Source organism: Peromyscus californicus, unplaced genomic scaffold (genome assembly GCF_007827085.1).
Source record: "Peromyscus californicus insignis strain IS unplaced genomic scaffold, ASM782708v3 Scaffold_14__1_contigs__length_90479793_seg_2, whole genome shotgun sequence".
Taxonomy (NCBI): Eukaryota; Metazoa; Chordata; class Mammalia; order Rodentia; family Cricetidae; genus Peromyscus; species Peromyscus californicus.
The window spans coordinates 30,224,612-30,242,731 of record NW_026294436.1 but is presented as its reverse complement, the minus strand read 5'-3'; the positions used below and the strand labels follow the sequence as shown (position 1 = coordinate 30,242,731).

Sequence of the window (18,120 nt, the reverse complement as noted above, 5' to 3'; positions counted from 1 at the left end):
TTATTTCAGTGCGTACTGGAAATTTGGGGCTTTCAATTTATCTTATTAATGCAGTAATGGCTTTTTGTTTTGTTTTTAACTTTGCACACAGCTTCTCGGGCAGAAGCACTAATAACCACAACTGTGCTCTCTGTTCCCAATTTTCAATGCTTATAGCAAGGCAGGGACTATCACAAAGTCATATCAGCAGGAAAACAAACTTCTTGCTTGAAATATAAGTTATAATGTATTTTCCACTAGGTAGTAATATGTAACCTATGTCACTTCCTAGGCTACATGTTTAGATATTCTGTGCCCTCATCTGATCTGTATTCTCAGCCAAGGTGAAGTTTCCTTCCAACCTCTCCCATCCATTGTACTGCAGGCTGCACCTGCCCACATCACAGTGAGCCATGCTCTAGGTCTGTGTATCCTCCGCATGCCATATTTCTTGAAGATTACCAGTCTTCCCCAATCCTGGTGTTTTTACAAATGGTAGATACTGCTATCTGTGCCATTTTCCTTTAATATGGAATGTTGTCTTTCTTCCTATATCACTGCTAATATAATCAGTGAAAATCAAGGGAGCACATAGCCTGACTTTCTAGTGCTAGGAAATTGATCAAATAATGTCTTCTATAAAGATGCAGGAAAATATGACTTTACTCATCACTTCTATTCCATTTGATTATCACTACTTCTCATGACAGTTAATGATACCAATTTTGTTAGCTAAATCCTGTACTTTAGGAGTTAATGGGCACTGGTGGAACAACTTGTGGTAATAGGTTCATGGACAGATATTGACCTTAAAACTCATCAACTTGCAAACATTAAATGATGCACTTGTTGTAAAAGGAAAAAAAATTCACACTGTCAATCTGTGAGTGGTCTTGTATTCAGTCTGACTAAGCACAATTCTATTAACATCAATGGAAAGTTACTTTGTCATTGTATCATTTAGCAATCAAATGTCTCAGATATGACAAAAGATTTCACAGTCACCAAAAGTTTAGTGCCAATCTCAAAGTATTCATATCTGAAACCTTGAGACTGCTTGACACTCCCAGGGATGATAAGTAACAAGTTACACTCATGAGAGCATGTCTAATCTATGAAGCACAAGCTCCTGAAAAATGGGGTTTGAATAAAAGTCCTTCCGCTCTGCTCATCTACTCACCCTGTAGGCTGTTCAAGACCAGAGCTGAAGATAACCATCTTAGCATTGAGTGTTATCTGATGGTTATGCTCAGCACAACACATTGCCCTGGGTTAGGTTCTGAGAAGATGTCCAACGTCCCTCTAGATTCCATTCCTTACTTGGTCCTTATTTCTGGTTTGAACAATAAACTATAAATATGATGTTCAATTCTTCATCTTCCTCTTCTCCTGCTGATTGGACACTGAGAAACACTCCAGACAACTCTGTCTCATCAAAGTATCACTTGTACATAGCTTGAATAGTTTCCTCCCAACCCTGACATGCCAGATTCTTGACCTAGTTCTTACCTATCAGTTGGTTGTGAGGTCCTCAATATATTATATAACTTTATGGGGAGAGTTCTGCCTGCCTAGGTAGCTTAAGCCATTTGTGTGGGTTCTTATGACATCTCCTGGCCTTTCTGTCACAGGCACATCTGAACTGACAAACATCTTCCACTGAGTGACTCAGAACAAAGGGGTAACTTCACCACCTGGCAGCATCATTAAACGTGCTTCAGATGTATAGAGCCCTGAGTGTGGGGCTAATAAAGTCTCTGTTAGAAGATATCCACTTACTTGTTCTGTATCTTTGGAGCTCTTCTTCAGGCTTCTGTATTAAACTGTATGAATTATTACTTTAAAGTTTAATAACTGTTAACCCATGAAAACAATCGCATTTTTCTAATTTTAGATGGTCCAAGAGTATACACAGCATATTTAAAATTGGAGCACAGTGACGAGAACATTAAATTCTGGATGGCATGTGAAACCTACAAGAAAATTGCCTCACGGAGGGGCAGAATTTCTAGAGCAAAGAAGCTTTACAATATCTACATCCAGCCACAGTCCCCTAGAGAGGTAACAACGGTGGAACATGGCAGTCGGGATATCCCTTAGAAAATGCTAATAACTCGAGCATCATTACATGCCAGACATATTCTATTCCAACATCTCCTAAAAATTGTATAAACTAAGAATTACTAATCTGCCACGTGGTGATGGTGCATACCTTTAATCCCAGCACTTGGGAGGCAGAGCCAGGCGCATCTCTGTGAGTTTGAGGCCAGCCTGGTCTACAGAGTGAGTTCCAGGACAGTCAGCGCTCTATAGAGAAATCCTGTCTGGAAAAAGAAAAAGAAAAAGAATTACTGATCGTATTTTTCAGTCACAAAACCTAAGAGTTAGATAACCTAATGAACTTAATGAATTCCTCCTGTGTGGTACAGTCATTATGTAGTAGCATTGGGATTCAAAGGTGAGCTGTTTGATCCAAAGTCCTCTACCCATTAGCTTATCTTAATTCCCAGCAGAGTTAAAAAGAACCAAGGGGTCACTGGAATAATTCTCTGGCAGCATAAATTTGAAATGCCATGAATGGGCATGAACACTTCCTCAGTGGTGTTGGTCCTGTGTGCCACCCCACTTTAGTGTAAAACCACAAATTCAGCTGACATCCATGTTACCATTACTACTGTCACTTACCTGGTCCGACACTGAGACTCCTGACAGAGAGACAACCAAAAATTACAATTCATGTTAAATGCAAGGGTAGAGGATACCATAGGAGATTTCCATCACTCAGCATAACCCTATATTATTCAATTATTCCCACAAACCCTTATGGAAATTTCTAGTCTTCTGAGATAACCACTTCCTCCCTCTAGTTCTTCTTCACTTCTCCGCACTTGCTTCCCATTTCAGGACTTGTTTGGTCAACACAGCATTTGTGACTATTAAGGAAGGTAAAGTTGAAAGCAGCCACCAACTTCCTTTTTACTTAAAAAGAGCCCTCCAGTTCATAAACTTCCATGTTGGCAGACTACCACTAACAAACCACCGGCATCTCCCAGATAAGCAGTGGTTTCTAGAGTTTCCTGGCCGTGGATTCCATGCTTTCTTTATTGCTCTGGAATGCTAAAGGCAGATTTTTTTACTTTTAAAAAGAGCAAAGACTTCACTTCCTAAAAGTCCTTTTAGATAACTATGAAAACTGCACCCAAAACTATGCTGTTATTTTGAAAAGGAGGGTAGTAATTAAAGCATTCCATTGCAGACATACACATTTGATTGTGCTTAACCTATAATTTCATTTTTCAGATTAACATCGACAGTACAACAAGAGAAGCTATCATCAAAAGCATTCAAGAACCCACTCAAACATGCTTTGAAGAGGCTCAAAAGATTGTGTATATGCATATGGAAATGGATTCTTATCCCAGATTTTTGAAGTCTGAAATGTACCAAAAACTTCTAAAAACTGTTCAACCCGAAAGCTCTTGAATGCTACCCAGAAGTTCAAGCGGAAGATGGCACATTGCAAGTGTTAACTTAAATTTAGAAAAAAAATACAAAATGAGAATGAAAGGAGAAATGAAACAGAATCCAAGCCATAAATTGATTTCTAGTTCCCAAATGAAATGCATTCCAAATATAATGAGCTCGCAAATACTGCAGCACAATTTATAGCATACTTACAGAGAGGAATTAACAGAGAAGGAAAAAGAAGCTAGCTTCATCATACAAACACTATAACATTTTTACTAGACTAGGCAACTCATGATCTTTTCTCGTTAAAGAAATTTAGCAGCCATAGCACAGACAACTTGTTTTAAAACCCTTGCTCTCTAAATTATGTCTCTATGTATTCTACAGATATGCTCAAAATAACTTGAATTAGTATATAAGCTTAATAGTCATTGTATAATCAATTATATTGTAGCATGAGATATATGAAAATATGTTCTTAAGAGACAACTTAGCTATAAATTTTTCCTAGTAGAATGTCCATAATTGACCTCCTATATCACATATACCTTCTACATGTAAAATCTTTGTGATGAGTCTAAGCGGTTACTATGTGTGACTCATTGTTCATTTATATTGTTTACTTTGCTATTGGGGTATAAAATTTTGTCTTTTATTTGGGGATTCATTTCTTCACAATATGAAATCATCATGGTGTTGGGAGCCAATAAATCGAAACTAAAAGGTTATGTGCATATTTTTCAAAGATGCCTTATTGTACCTTGCAGTACAGATTCCAAAGAGGCTGAAGTTTGTGAAAAGTAAGAAAATAGAACAAAGGGCAATTTAACTTACTTCTTTGGTGTCACCTTTCTGTCATTTTAAAGCATTGAAAGAATGTGGACTCAACCCTCAGATTTGGAGTTCTGGGGGTTCAACAAAACATACACAGGTACAAAATTTGAACTGTAACTTTTATACTTTTAAAAAAAATCAAGTCTTGTGCTGTTGATGGACAGGAAACATTGAAACTGATCTTCACCCTATCCCAGAATCACTCTTCAATACTCATGTTTTGTCTTGGTTGGACAGAGCATCTTACCCCTCTGATGAAACCAAGCGTCTCCTCTCACTGTGACTCCCACGTTCGCATCTTGCCGTGGTCCTTACTCCGTGGGCTAGTGTGTTTTATTGTACCTTCATGGTTCACAAGGTCCCAGGCATTTTAACTACAGCTTTCCATGCTTAAAGGGGCAGATGAGTAACTGCCCAGCCAACCACACTGTATTCAGGTGACAAAAAGTGCTACATCACTCAACCATCTGCCTCCAGCTCCAGAGACATCAACAGAACAGTAAGTGACTCGGTGAAGAACCACTGCAAGACAGTGAGGAAGTGAATGAATACTGTGACTCCACACAAAACCATGGAAAGAATGCTAAATTTATTACTAGACACTTAAGTTTCCCTTTGGAGTTCCAAAAATGACTATTACATGAATTTATTCAGATCTGGGTATACTATAGAAAGTTAGAAACAAAAATGTCACGATCTCTCTGCTCTTCAGTTTCCTTGTCTTTTTTTATTCATTTTACATTTTATTTATAGTGGGGTGGGTACACATGCATGCAACAGTGTATTGCAGAGGCAGGAGGACAACTTGTAGAAGGGAGTCAGTTCTCTCTTTCTACCTTGTTGGTCTCAAGGATCAATATCAGGTCATCGGGCTTAATAGCAAGCACCTTTATTCATTAAGACATCTCATAGGATCGAGTTTCCTTTTCTCTGCCCTCTCTTTACTTTCTCAGTCTTCCTACGTCACCCACCCCAGCCTTCAACTCCCTCTGTAACCAAAGCAAACCTGGAACTTGTAATCCTCCTGCCTCAGTCTTGAATTAATTTGGATTATAGGCCTGTACCATCAAGGCCAGTACTTCAGTACTTGTAAATTAATGTTTTTCTCCATTTAGGATGATGGTGGCCATAGGCTTATTATATAGAGCCTTTTCTGTGTGTTTAAGTACATTCCATCCAGTCCTGTTTTCTCTAAGGCTTTATCATGAAGGCATGTTGGATTTACTTGCTCAGCCATGTTTATTTGTGCTCTGTTCACAATCTAAATGTCCTTCAACAGATAAATGGGTAATGAAGATGTGGTGCATATACACGACGGAATTCTATCCAGCTGTAACAAAAATTAAATCATGAAATTTGTAGAAAAATGGGTGAAACTAGAAAATATTACACTGAGTGAAGTAACTCACACTCAGCAAGGCAAGTGCCTCTTGTTTGTGGATCCTAGCTCTGACTCTTTAGATCTGAGTATATAACCTGGAGTAACCACAGAAACCAGGAACATAAGAAGGGAACATAGATGCAGAGATGAGAAGGAGCTCAAGAGAGGTCTAGAAAGAGGGTATAATAGGACACAAGTACTGTGAAGGAGGATGAGAAAAATGGGAGGCAGAGGGAAGGCACTACTGAGAGAGAGAGAGGGAAGAAAGGAGGAAGGGAAGGAGGGAGGGAGGGAGGGAAGGAGGAAGTGGGGAGCGAGGAAGTGGGGAGGAAGGGAAGGAGAGAGGGAGGAGAGATGATAAAGAACACTAAGGATGATTGAGAAAATCATAGGGAAACCTATTGTTTTGTGTTTACTTAAACATACATCTATAAAATATATAAGCATGCATATATATATATAAATATATATATATGAACAATTTAAATGAAGTTATGTCACTTAGGGTGAGAATGATTTCCTCATGAACTATAAACTATCTAACAAAAACCCCAGTGCTAGGTATGGCAAATCTTCCTTTGAGTAGTTAGGCTTGAACACCCAAGGGACTCCTATAACTATAGACAACTGCCATTGCCCTTGGTTGCCTTACAGAACTTGAAGGTAAGGCCTTACTACTAAAGACACCAAATGCTTCAGACACAAAACTTGGAGGAATCCAGCTGGAACTGACCTGTAAGTTTCCCCCTGTGGATTAGCTCTCATAGCATCTAGAGGTGCTACACAAACTGTCAAGGGAGAAATGAAATCAACCGTCCTACAAACCATAGCAATGGCCAGCATGGTAAGATACAAATCAAGAGTGCAATAGTGACACTTCTTGTTAATAACCAACAGTCATCAAATTAGAAGGGCTTACTAAATAAGAAGAAATTCATGCCTGGTACTTTAAACCTATCCAAGTATCTATGGCCGGTAAGTATGGTGGTATTTTACTAATATGGTGGTATTTTACTTGTACTGAAACGTGATTTTAATTGTATGTTAATAAATAAAGTTGCCTGGGGGTCAGAGCTATTAGAGCCATAGCAAGAGCGTGGCGGTGGTGGCGCACGCCTTTAATCCCAGCACTTGGTAGACAGAGCTAGGTAGATCTCTGTGTGTAAAAAGATACAGCCAGCATTGGAGACACACGCCTTTAATCTCAATCCCAATCATAGAAGACCTGGAAGTCTTTACAGACAGGCAGTGACAAGGCATGGGTTTACAACCAATGAGAAGGCAGAACCAAAAGTCTTTATAAAGACAAACACACAGGAAGTAGCTCTTTTTTGGAGAGCTCTCTTGGCTGAAGCAGGAAGGGTAAGGCTCTTAGTTCTGACCTCTTGGCTTTCTTCTCTGAATCGGCTCTGTGTTTCTTATTTAATAAGACGGTTGGTTACATCTACAGGTAAGTTCATGGATTCTAGAACTTACTACTGCCACTTTCCTAAACCAGTGTAATTCCCAACTGCACTCTAAATACCTATTATCATCTCTACAGATAAATGTAGCTCTCGCTCCTCATCAATGAAGCTTCTTTTTGCAGCAGATAGATACCATCATAGAAACCCACAACTGGTCAAAATACAGAGAACAACTGGATTTGGGGGTATTGTAAACTGTTTAGAGGTTTATCCCATCTGAAACTGTCTTAACTGTGAATCTATCACTTTAAACTGCAGCATGCTCTGCCCACCTCAGTTTCCCAACATCGTGGCAGTAAGTTTACTGCCATGCTTCCACAGACTCTAGGAAGCAGTGGGTCTATTCTTCCATCCAACAGTGTGTAGCCCAGAAACCTTTTTTTTTTTTTTTTTTTTTTTGGTCTGTATTAACAAAGGCTAAATCTACCATGTAGCAGCAATGTAATGTGCAGCTTGGAGATGCCTCATTCCTGCCATACTGCAGGTCAAGCACGCATACCAGGAACCCTCCATATAGTAGCTCAAGCATGCAGGCTGCGCTAACTTGAAAGAGACAACTAGGAAGCTGTTTTAGAATCTTTTTTTAAGCTTTTTCAGGTTTTAGGTGGAAATTCTTGCCCCACATTGGGCGCTATTTGTAGCTGAAGTTTTCCTGGTCCCGCCTGGCCCAAGGTCAGGACAAATCTCTCTCACCCAGCAGTCCCACAGCCAAGTAAACACACAAAGACTTATATTACTTATAAACTGTATGGCCGTGGCAGGCTTTTTGTTGTCTAGTTCTTATATCTTAAATTAACCCACTTCTATAAATCTATACCTTGCCATGTGGCTTGTGGCTCACCAGTACTTTATATCTGTTTCTCATCATGGTGGTGACTAGCAGCATCTCCTAACTCAGCCTTCTCCTTCCCAGAATTCTCCTCTCTCCTTGACCCACCTATACTTCCTACCTGGCTACTGGCCAATAAGCACTTTATTTATTAACCAATCAGAGCAACACATTTACAGCACAGAGAACATCCCACAGCACCATGATACATCTACAATACAACCCCCACACCTAAGGTCCAAAGAGCACTGCAAAAGAGGATCCAGAAAGACTGTAAGAACCAGAAGACCAGGACATTTGCTGGAAGATAGTGCCTTCCATATGTGCCATGAAATCTTCACAGTGTGATCACCTAAACAAGACCTATACAATGACAACACCAGTTGATATCCCAGTGTATGGGAGAAATCTCATCATGCCCCACCACTAGATGAAGAGCTCCAGGCAATTAAAAGCTGCTAAGAGATGGAGAACCGGTCCTCTCAAAGGACTAGGGATTAGTCTCTTGATAGGTTATCCAACCCCAAACTGTCAGCCTAAAACATATATGCATCTAAAGAACACTAAATGAACACAACTGGTTGTATTCACGTGGGTGTGTGAATACATATATGTGACAAAACTTATTTGAATGAAGGTGTAGAACAACTGAATCAGTATCTATTCATTAACCTGATGTTTTTGAACTTTTAGTTTCAGTATATTTCAATGTTTTTATCTACAAAATAAAGTGATAACAATCTCATGATTAAGTAAACTAAATGATATATGTGATTTATCACACCCCATTACAAATTTGCTCCTCATTTTCTTCTATATTACTATCTTGGACTCATTTTAAGGAGTAATTTATCCAATATTAAAGTTTTCATGAGAAAGCAGATGATTAAATGTTTACTTTGCATTTAACAATGATTCATAGAAAACTTTAGAAAAACTTAGCCTAAGAATAGAAACTGGACCAGGCAATGGTGGTGCATGTCTTTAATCCCAGCACTCGGGAGGCAGAGGCAGGTGAATCTCTGTGAGTTCGAGGCCAGCCTGGACTACAGAGTGAGTTCCAGAACATTCAGAGCTGTTATGTAGAAAAACCTTATCTCAGAAAACCAAAAAAAAAAAAAAAATAGAATCTTTAAACTTGAATTCTACCTTCACTTTTTCATAACAGCTATCTTTCCAATAATTCTTTACAGAAGTGTGTATTTAATTTTGCTCATAATTAAAATAGTTTAGATGACTTTAACATTAATATTTCACATGCTATTATTTTTCTAGAAATTTATTAGAGAAATGTTTTGTTTTGTTAAACACAATTCAAAAATTGGCATTTGTAAAATGGCTACACAGATATGTTAATATTAATATGTTTTACATGCTATCTGCTTTATCCTTAGTATCTGGAGACTTATCTACTTAAAAATTAATTTTTGAGATCAGAATCCAAATATATTTATTATTTTTCATTTTTATAGAATTTTTTTCAAACATTAAGGATGCAAACAGTAAGATGTTGTTGTCCTGGGAATTGGAAATGGCTCAATTGGTAAAGTGCCTGCCACACAAGCACAAAGAGCCAAGTTCAGATCTCCAGCATCCATGTCAAAGCTAGGTACAGCAGTGCACAGCTGGTACCCATGGACTGGGGTCACAGAGAGACAGGTGGATCCCTGAGCATCATTAGCCAGATATCCTAGCTAAATGGGTGAGTTCCATGTTCAGTGAGAGACTCTGCCTCAAAAACTAAGGAGATGGAGGCTGTAGAGATACTCAGTAGTTAAGAGCACTTTCTGTTCTTGAAGAGTACCTCAGTTCAGTGCCCATCACCCACATGGTGGCTCACAACCCTCTATGACTCTAGTTCCAGTGAATCCGATACCTTCTTCTGACTTCTGAAGCCACTGGGCATGTACATCGTGCACCAATACATGCAGGCAAAGCATTCACACATACTAAAAAACATTAAACTTCTTAAATCATAAGGTGTAGAGTGATCAAGAAAGACACATGACACCTCTGACTGCCACATGCACACATATGCATGCACACCTGCATATGTGTGTGTGTGTGTGTGTGTGTGTGTGTGTGTGTGTGTGTGTGTGTACATGGACATATAAAAACATCACACACACACACACACATGAATTCATTACTTTTGAGTAAAGATACAATCTTTTCAGTAAGAAAATCGTGATAAAGGAATGTCTCAGAATTCAAGTATCTTGGCACAGATGAACATTTTTCTACTTATAATTCATCAGGCATACAACAATCTCATCATCTACAAAGGACTTAATACCAATTTTAGAATAATGACTATAGAAAAGTCATATACAAAGTTTTCTTCAAAGGCATAAAAGATTGTAATTTAGAGAAAATAGTAAGTCCCGCTGTCCAAAAACATCTTTCATATATCTAGGACCTGAAACTCCCACCACTGATCATAGATGAAAAATAGCATCTAAACTTATAGTAGAGGCAAGAAAAATGAATCACTAATGCCAACACATTAGCTGTTGCCTAGCAGAAAATAAAACCTGGAAAAATAAAATGCAGTAATATAGTATAGAATAGGAAAGTATGTAGGCTCAGGGAACAAAGACATTAATTAGGGACACTGTGGGCTTAAAAACAGCAAAGGGGGCAAACAGAGTGTCTTATTTATAAAAGCCTCACAGGGTTGTTAATAGAAAGATTAAATGAAGAAATAAGCTTCATGAGAATTATGTATCTTAGTAGAAAAAATATAATGTCCCTGTGAAAAGAAAAGAGTGAGGTTATTACATAAGTGACGTTTATGGAGGCCTTTGTTTAAAAAAAAAAAAAAAAACCTAGCTCCAGTGGGCCAAGACACTATACAGAGAGCCATTAATTAAGGTACCTTCTCTGCTCTCAAGGACATGGGCAATGATAACAAAGGCACATAGCAGTGATGGCCAAGCACACAGGGGCAAAGGCTGCCTTGGAAACCCAGCAGAAGCACCTTCCTCTACCCAGTGGAATCTGTAAAGAACGGGAGATGTGCTGTTCGAGAGAAGCTTTGATGAATAATTAAGAGATCTCTCAGGGAAGAGGGGAAGGCTGTGTGAACTGGAACAGGGACGGGGGCAGGGGGAGGGGGGGAGGGAGACAGGAGAGCGTGTGACACTTGGGAAGATGCAGGGCGGGGGGGGGGGGGGGGGGGGGGGGGGGGGGGGGGGGGGGGGGGGGGGGCGGGGGGGGGGGAGTTCTGCTTGAGGCTGCTCCGAGTTCACAGCCTGGCTCCAAAGCCTAGCAGCTCTGCACATTTCAGAAAACCACTTAATCTCATGGAAATTTATTCTATTCTTGTCTATGAAATAACACAATTAATTTACTGATATAGGCTTCTCTATTCAGAAGGAGCACAAAAAGTAGACATATTAGTCACCTATAAAGCCCAAATGAAAGGAAATGCAAGTGGAGGACTTGCCAATGAGGAAAAGAGAAATATTTCTGAGAGAGAAATTGTGAACAGATCAGATTTGAACGAGGGAAAGATCCCAGATGATCCAGTTTCTAAAGCAACCATCATGATAAGTTCAAGTACCATCATATGAGAAAGTGATGTAAGCAGGATTTGGAGAACATGCTGAGGGTGCAGTGACCACATGCTGTAAGTGGGACTCAGGAACAAGGTGGAGGTCGGATTACAAATCTGGAACCCTTAAGTGTGATGGTCAGCCTTGTCAACTTGGGACAATCTACAATCACTCGAGAAGAGAGTCTCAGTGACTTATTAACTGATGTGGGAAGACCCAGCCCCCTGTGGGCATCACCATTGCCTAAAGGGGAAGAACTGGAGGGGTCCTGAACTGCAGAAGAGTGGAGAATTGGAGGAAAGCAGAAGCAAACAAGAAAGCAGACATACATGCGTTCATGGCTCTCTGCTCTTGACCGTGGAGACAATGCAACTACCTAGTTTCAGTTCTTGCCACCTTAACTTCCCGCTGTCATAGACTGTAACCTGTAATTGTAAGCTAAAATAAACCTCCTCTCTCCTAAGTGGCTTTTTATGCAGGTGTTTTATCTAAGCAACAGAAATGAGACTAGAGCCATTTGTAGGGCGGAGTCACTGAGGGAGTGACCCTCAGAGGGGGAGCTGTGCAGGAGAGCAAGCCGGAACTCACAAGGCACAATCAAACCTAGGAAACAAAGCAATCTGCTAACGATTCCCAGATGTTCACTGTAGGCTCATTATGATGTTACAGCAATGATACAGATAATCTGTTATGTTTTAGGTAGTAGTATGCAGAGTTTTGACACATTGATTCATTCAACAAATAGTCAAACATCTATGTAAACCAGTATGGTGATCAGATGTAGAAACGAACCTACTACCAACAAACCAATCAGTAAATGTCTTCATGAACCTTACAATGTCTGTAGGTAGTAAAAGAAATAAGGCAATTTTATTTTTTTTAAAAAAAATCACATAAGATTACAATAAGTTCTGTAAATAAAGTAAAAACTAGATAATAGAGAGAATGAGAGAGGAGCAGAGGGATGTACTGGAGAAAGTTGTTGGGCTCATGTTTTCATAGTACACACACAAACACACACACACACACACACACACACACACACACACACACACACACACAATTCACTTTCTGGCATTACTAACCAAAGGCAAGGAAGCCAAGGTTTTAGGAAATTAATTAACATGTATATGTGTGCATGTATATGCTTGTTATATTGGAGCACAAGCTCTACCCTCTTTGCATATTTTAAAATATGTACTTTAAAATCTCAGTATTATTAGCTATAAACAAAATATTGTACAGTAAATCTACGGATTTTATTCATCTTACATAACTGAAAATTCATGCTCAATGATTAGCAACTCTGCAGGTCCTTTTTCCCCTGAACTCGAGAAAGCACCATGCTATTCAAGTTTAATTACTGTAAACATCTCAGATTTCTAGAATCATGAAATGTTTGTCCTTCTTTGACGTGCTTCTTTTGTTTAGCAATGCGCTCTGAACACTCATCTATAGTGTTATAAAATATAGGACCTTTTATGTTAAATAATATTCTATTGCAAGAAGAGAACATGGCTTAATTTACCCATTCAGTCATGTCATAATGTCTGTGTGCTGTTCTGCTTGCATTTCCTTGATGATTATTAACATTTAACATGGTTTTGTATAATTACTTGCTCTGCATGGCATTATCTTCTTTATAACATGGAACTTGCATAAAAGTAAATACATGAACCAATGTAATTAAACACCATGATTGGAAATAAGAAGGCAAGAGAGGGCAGTAGAGAAGAGAAGGGAAAGCAGATAAGCTCTAAGCATAATACCTTCATGTACAGAAATGTCACCACTAAAATGTTTTAATTGATATAATTAATATTTGTTAATACATAACAAAAGGGAAAAGATGGTACTGGAGAAATTGATACATTCAAACAGGAGAATAAAGCCTATCCTAATCTTATGTCACACATAAAACTCAACTCAAAATGCATAAACATAATTCCAACATAGCAGTTAAAGTGCACCCTCTCCCCACAAAAAAACCCAAGGGAAAGATTCATGAAACCAGCTTTAGCAATGATGTCCTTCATATTACACCAAAACATGAACAACAAAAATAAAAGGAGACGAGTCAGCCTACATCAAACCTAATACCTCTATAAAGCAAAGAAAATAATAACAGGGAAACACAGTGAAGGTCATCCTGGACAATGGGAGAAAGTATTTGCAAACCATACGATAAGAAGTTAGTATCCAAATATATAACTCCTACAACCGGAGAGCGGGTGGGAACCTAACAACCTATGTTAACATTGTTTAAGGATTTGAATAAATAACTTTTCTTTGGTGTACCTTAATGAGAACCAAGATTATTTCTTGATATTCATACCCTATCCATTGTAAGTGCAGCTTCCCATAAACAAGAAAAGTATAGAGAAAGTATACAATGACTTTTTTTGCATAAATCTATCAATACATATTTAACACTTGGTCTCATTTGACTTGAGCCTCAAACTAAATCCATTATAAATGCATCTTTATCCCTGACATATGTCGGAGGAAAGTGATGGAGCCCAAGAGGCAGAATGCTTGGTGCTCTGTGGGCTGATGGTTAAATGGTGAGGTGTGAGCACATAAAGTTCTAGCCACACTGCGATCATGAAACCTGTTTTGCACAGTGCTGTGTGAATGAAGTGAGTTGAGAGGTGTAGAGCCAGTACATAATAGACAAGTTGACATACAATCATATTAACTGCTAATAAACACCATTATCCATTCTCATAAGCAATACAAGATGAAAAGAAAGCAGAACAATGGAGACCCAGGCGGGTAGGTGCCCAGTATGTAATAGAGAATTATAATCCTAAAAAGACACCTATTAAAAGAGAACATGTGGATTTAGAGAGAATAGATGATGGAAACCAAAATGGATTACAGTATTTGTTACAAGAGAAAATTAAAAAAAAAAAAGAAAGAAAAGAAATATGTGAAAAGAAAGAGGAGAAGAGAGCAGTATCCTCGGATGTCAAACAGTATGCATAGAGCCAGTGTGTCTCAATTTATTAAGCTCAAATTTACGTGTTGCTTCATTTGCATTTCATTAACATTTAGAACATGTGAGTATTTGGCTAGCTGTAGATGGTGTGCAGGAGGCAAATAAAATTAGGTCTAAATCTTTAAGATGATAGAAGAAGGAAGGAAAGATAAATGAATAAATTGTCACAGTGCAAAAAATGCCATAATGGCCAACAAGTAATACTTACAATGGTAAATATTCATCATCTAGAGAATGCCTGGACTCAGCAAGGAAAAGAAATATGGAGAAATGAAGAAGTATGGCAGATCTGTGAACTTCAAATGTGGAATGTGTCCTTTAAAATGAACAGTGTGAAGAAAGAAGTGGGGGCATCTTGATTTCTGGACAAGATTATACCATGACCTGCTGTTTCTAATAATGTATTTGCTGTTACTGCACACTCAGACCTGTTCCTCTGGCAACGCTTGTCAACAAGTTCTTTCTCACAAGACTCTGCAAGCGAGAAGGAGAAGTGACAGTTAAGGTAAATATAGTCTGTCTTGAGCTGGCAGCACCCACCCTATCAGTGACTGATACCCAAAGTCCATCCCAAGCAACTCAATCTAAAATTGGAGTGTATGTGTAAGGAGTTTTTAATGCCTCATTTTGGCAGTTTGTATCTCGACCTGCCACGGTGGATTTTATTATTAGCTGAAAAGTTTGGTGAAATGTGTCATGCGAGCTTATTCTTGAGAAAAGAATGAGAAAAAAAATAAGATTCTGAAATCTCATTTCCAGGAAAAGCTTGGATGCTCCTAGATGCCAGGCACCACAGATGGTCATTTCATTCCTCCTATCTCCTGTCGCATAATAAATGTACAACAATGTTATTATTAACTACACTTTAACCTTGAGAAGACTGAGCACAAAGATATTAAAAACTTATCCAAACTCATTCAAGGCAATGAAAAGTCAAGCCAAGACTAAGTCACCGGACTAACTCCAAATTCATGCTTTCTAATAAATTAAATGCAAGATTGCACAGTAAAGACCAAAAGTGCAACCTTCCTTTTCTGAGTCACTGCATGGAGAGCAGCCACTGAGTGGTCACTGCACAACTTACAATGGATCTTCTTAGTAAATCCCAAGATGGTTATTGTTGACATTGCAGTGATATCTTGAGCATGGCCGCACTCATCATCTTAAACGTACACATACTAGAAAATTCTGTGAAAAAAGGTCAATAGGTGTCATCTAAGAAAAGAATTCATAAAGGCCTAATTTTAAAAGTCTAAGAGACACTTTTTAAGAGTAATGTTGTCACCCCAAACTAGGGGAATCCTTCAGCTGACACAGACCTGAATAACCATGCAGGTCAAACATATTCAGAAATCAAGACACTTTTGGCAAACTGCCATTGGCCAGAAGTAGTTTCTCTACCCGAGAAACACACATGTGATGTGTGCCTATCACCCACCCTCAGAACCTCTGCAGGGTTAGCAACTGGACCGCCATTTTTCAGGGGTGAAATGCAGCATCCCTGAAGTCATACCCTCACAAGCGATGAAGCCCAGGTAAGTTTTCATTTCTGCATTACCTGTTTCCTCTCACCACAACTCCAACTCTTGCTTGCTCTAAATATCTCTCGGTGGTTTTTATACACAGAACTAAATATGTTCATGTTCTAAACTCTGCTTTCTTTCCATATTACTTACCATAATGGGGACTGCCAGGAGTAATGGTGCATGCCTTTAATCAGCATCTCATCACTCAGGAGGCAGAGGCAGGTGGAACTCTTTGAGTTCAATACCACATTAGCCTACGTAATGAGTTCCAGGTCAGCCAGAGCTATATAGTGAGACCCTGTCTCAAAAAAAAAAAAAAATCAAAACAAGAAGAATGGATAGTATTGATGGTTATTTGTTAAAAATGATTGCATGTCTACTTGTCTGCATTTTCCATTTAACTGTTATCTCTGATTTTATCAGAAACAGACACAATAAAAAAGTTTTAGGAAGTACATTCTTTATCAGCAACAAATGCCTGTTGGAGCAACTGTCATCTAGGAACAAAGAAACAGCCCTCTGGCATAGATTCCATAATATAAAACACGGATGATGGTAACATTGGCTCATGGCTTTAATGAAGAAATAAAAACTTTATGGAAAAACTAAATCACCCTAGCAAAACATAAAGTACATCAGAACACTAAATAAATTGTCATGATTTCACAAATATTAGACAATGAATTCAAAATATCAAGCTGGTAGTGATCACGAAGGACAATGAGGTAGTCAAAAAGTAAGGCTTGTATGAAAGAGTTATTGTCAACTAAATCACCATGATACCGTGAAGCAGTTTCTCTCTTCAGTAAACGCCTGCTAATAGAATGTGAATTTGGCAAAAACTCGTCTGCATGAATCAGAAATAATGAAAATAAGAACAGGGAGATTATAAGGCACTTTGAGTGCAGTACTGTTTGTTCTTGGTTTACTGTTCCAGATAGGCAAAAGAAAAAAAAAAAAAACCTTACCAGTAAAGGGAATACGAACTGTCTGAAGAATGGTAATGAGGGTTCTAAGAAAACATTTCAAAATTCATATCCCCAAAGTGGACTTTATCTTCTCCAAAACCTGTTTTACCCTATTTTACCTGGTGGCAGAAAATATCACTTTAAGACCCAAACTGTGGACTCTTCTTAAAATCTATCTTTCACATCTCATATGCCATTAATCAAGCCATCACGTCATCTCTCCCCTTAAAATATATCCTACAGATCCCATTCTCTATCACCTCCATAGCTTTTACCAGCAACCAAGCCACTGCCTTATTTTGCCTGGATTATTACAACAGGCTCCTAGCTGGCCCTTCACCTTCTACCTCCCAATCGCACTTCTGTGCCCAACACCACACAAACACAGACACAGACACAGACACACAGACACACACACCAGTGTTCATTTGAAAACGTGTCTCACTCTTCAAAGCTCTCAAGTAATTTCCATTGCACATACAGAAAAATATCCAAAATCCTAACATGTTCTACATGGGCCCCAGTACCCCAACAGCAAACTAATCCCTTGTTCTCATGTCGTCTACTACCCTCAAACCACCACAACGAATGTAACCACCCTCTTACATCTGAAAATTTGTGGGGGCCTCTTGTTCTCCTTCCTTTCCAAAGATACACACATTCATCATCCTTGTGCCTGTTCTCTGCTCCAATGCCCCAGACATTCTTTGATGACCCCATGCAAGCTAACATTGCTGCAGCCCCCCCGCTTCTACCCTCTGATTGAATTCTTCTTCACAGCTGTCACATACTTTATGTTTGCTTTCTGTTAATCCCTATTATATACAAGTCCCACTCTGCCCCAAAGAGGAAGGACTTGGTTAAGCATCCACATGACCAAGTCTAGATTTGAAAATTTATCTTAGTCTCCAATATATCATATTACAGGAAAAGAATATAAAGCTTGGACTTTTCCCTTTAATCTATTCTATTCATAACTGAAGTTTACAATGCGGATACAGATAGATGGTAAAATTTGCTAAAGTAAAACAAATTAACAAATTCCATCCAATTTTGGGGAGACAGAAAACTGTGAAATTTTAGCCAAGGGCAAGAACACTTAACATCTGTT

General features: G+C 38.8%; 1 protein-coding gene across 1 annotated transcript in view; it reads left to right on the top strand.

Moving 5' to 3' along the window:
- The window catches only part of Rgs13 (regulator of G protein signaling 13), a 28,480-nt gene extending 23,886 nt beyond the window's left edge, over nt 1-4,594 (top strand). The window contains exons 5-6 of the mRNA XM_052737123.1: nt 1,874-2,040; nt 3,280-4,594. Of these exons, the coding sequence (XP_052593083.1) occupies nt 1,874-2,040; nt 3,280-3,462 (350 nt within the window). The 3' untranslated portion in view covers nt 3,463-4,594. The remainder of the gene's footprint in view (nt 1-1,873; nt 2,041-3,279) is intronic.
- The last annotated feature ends 13,526 nt before the right edge of the window (nt 4,595-18,120 follow it).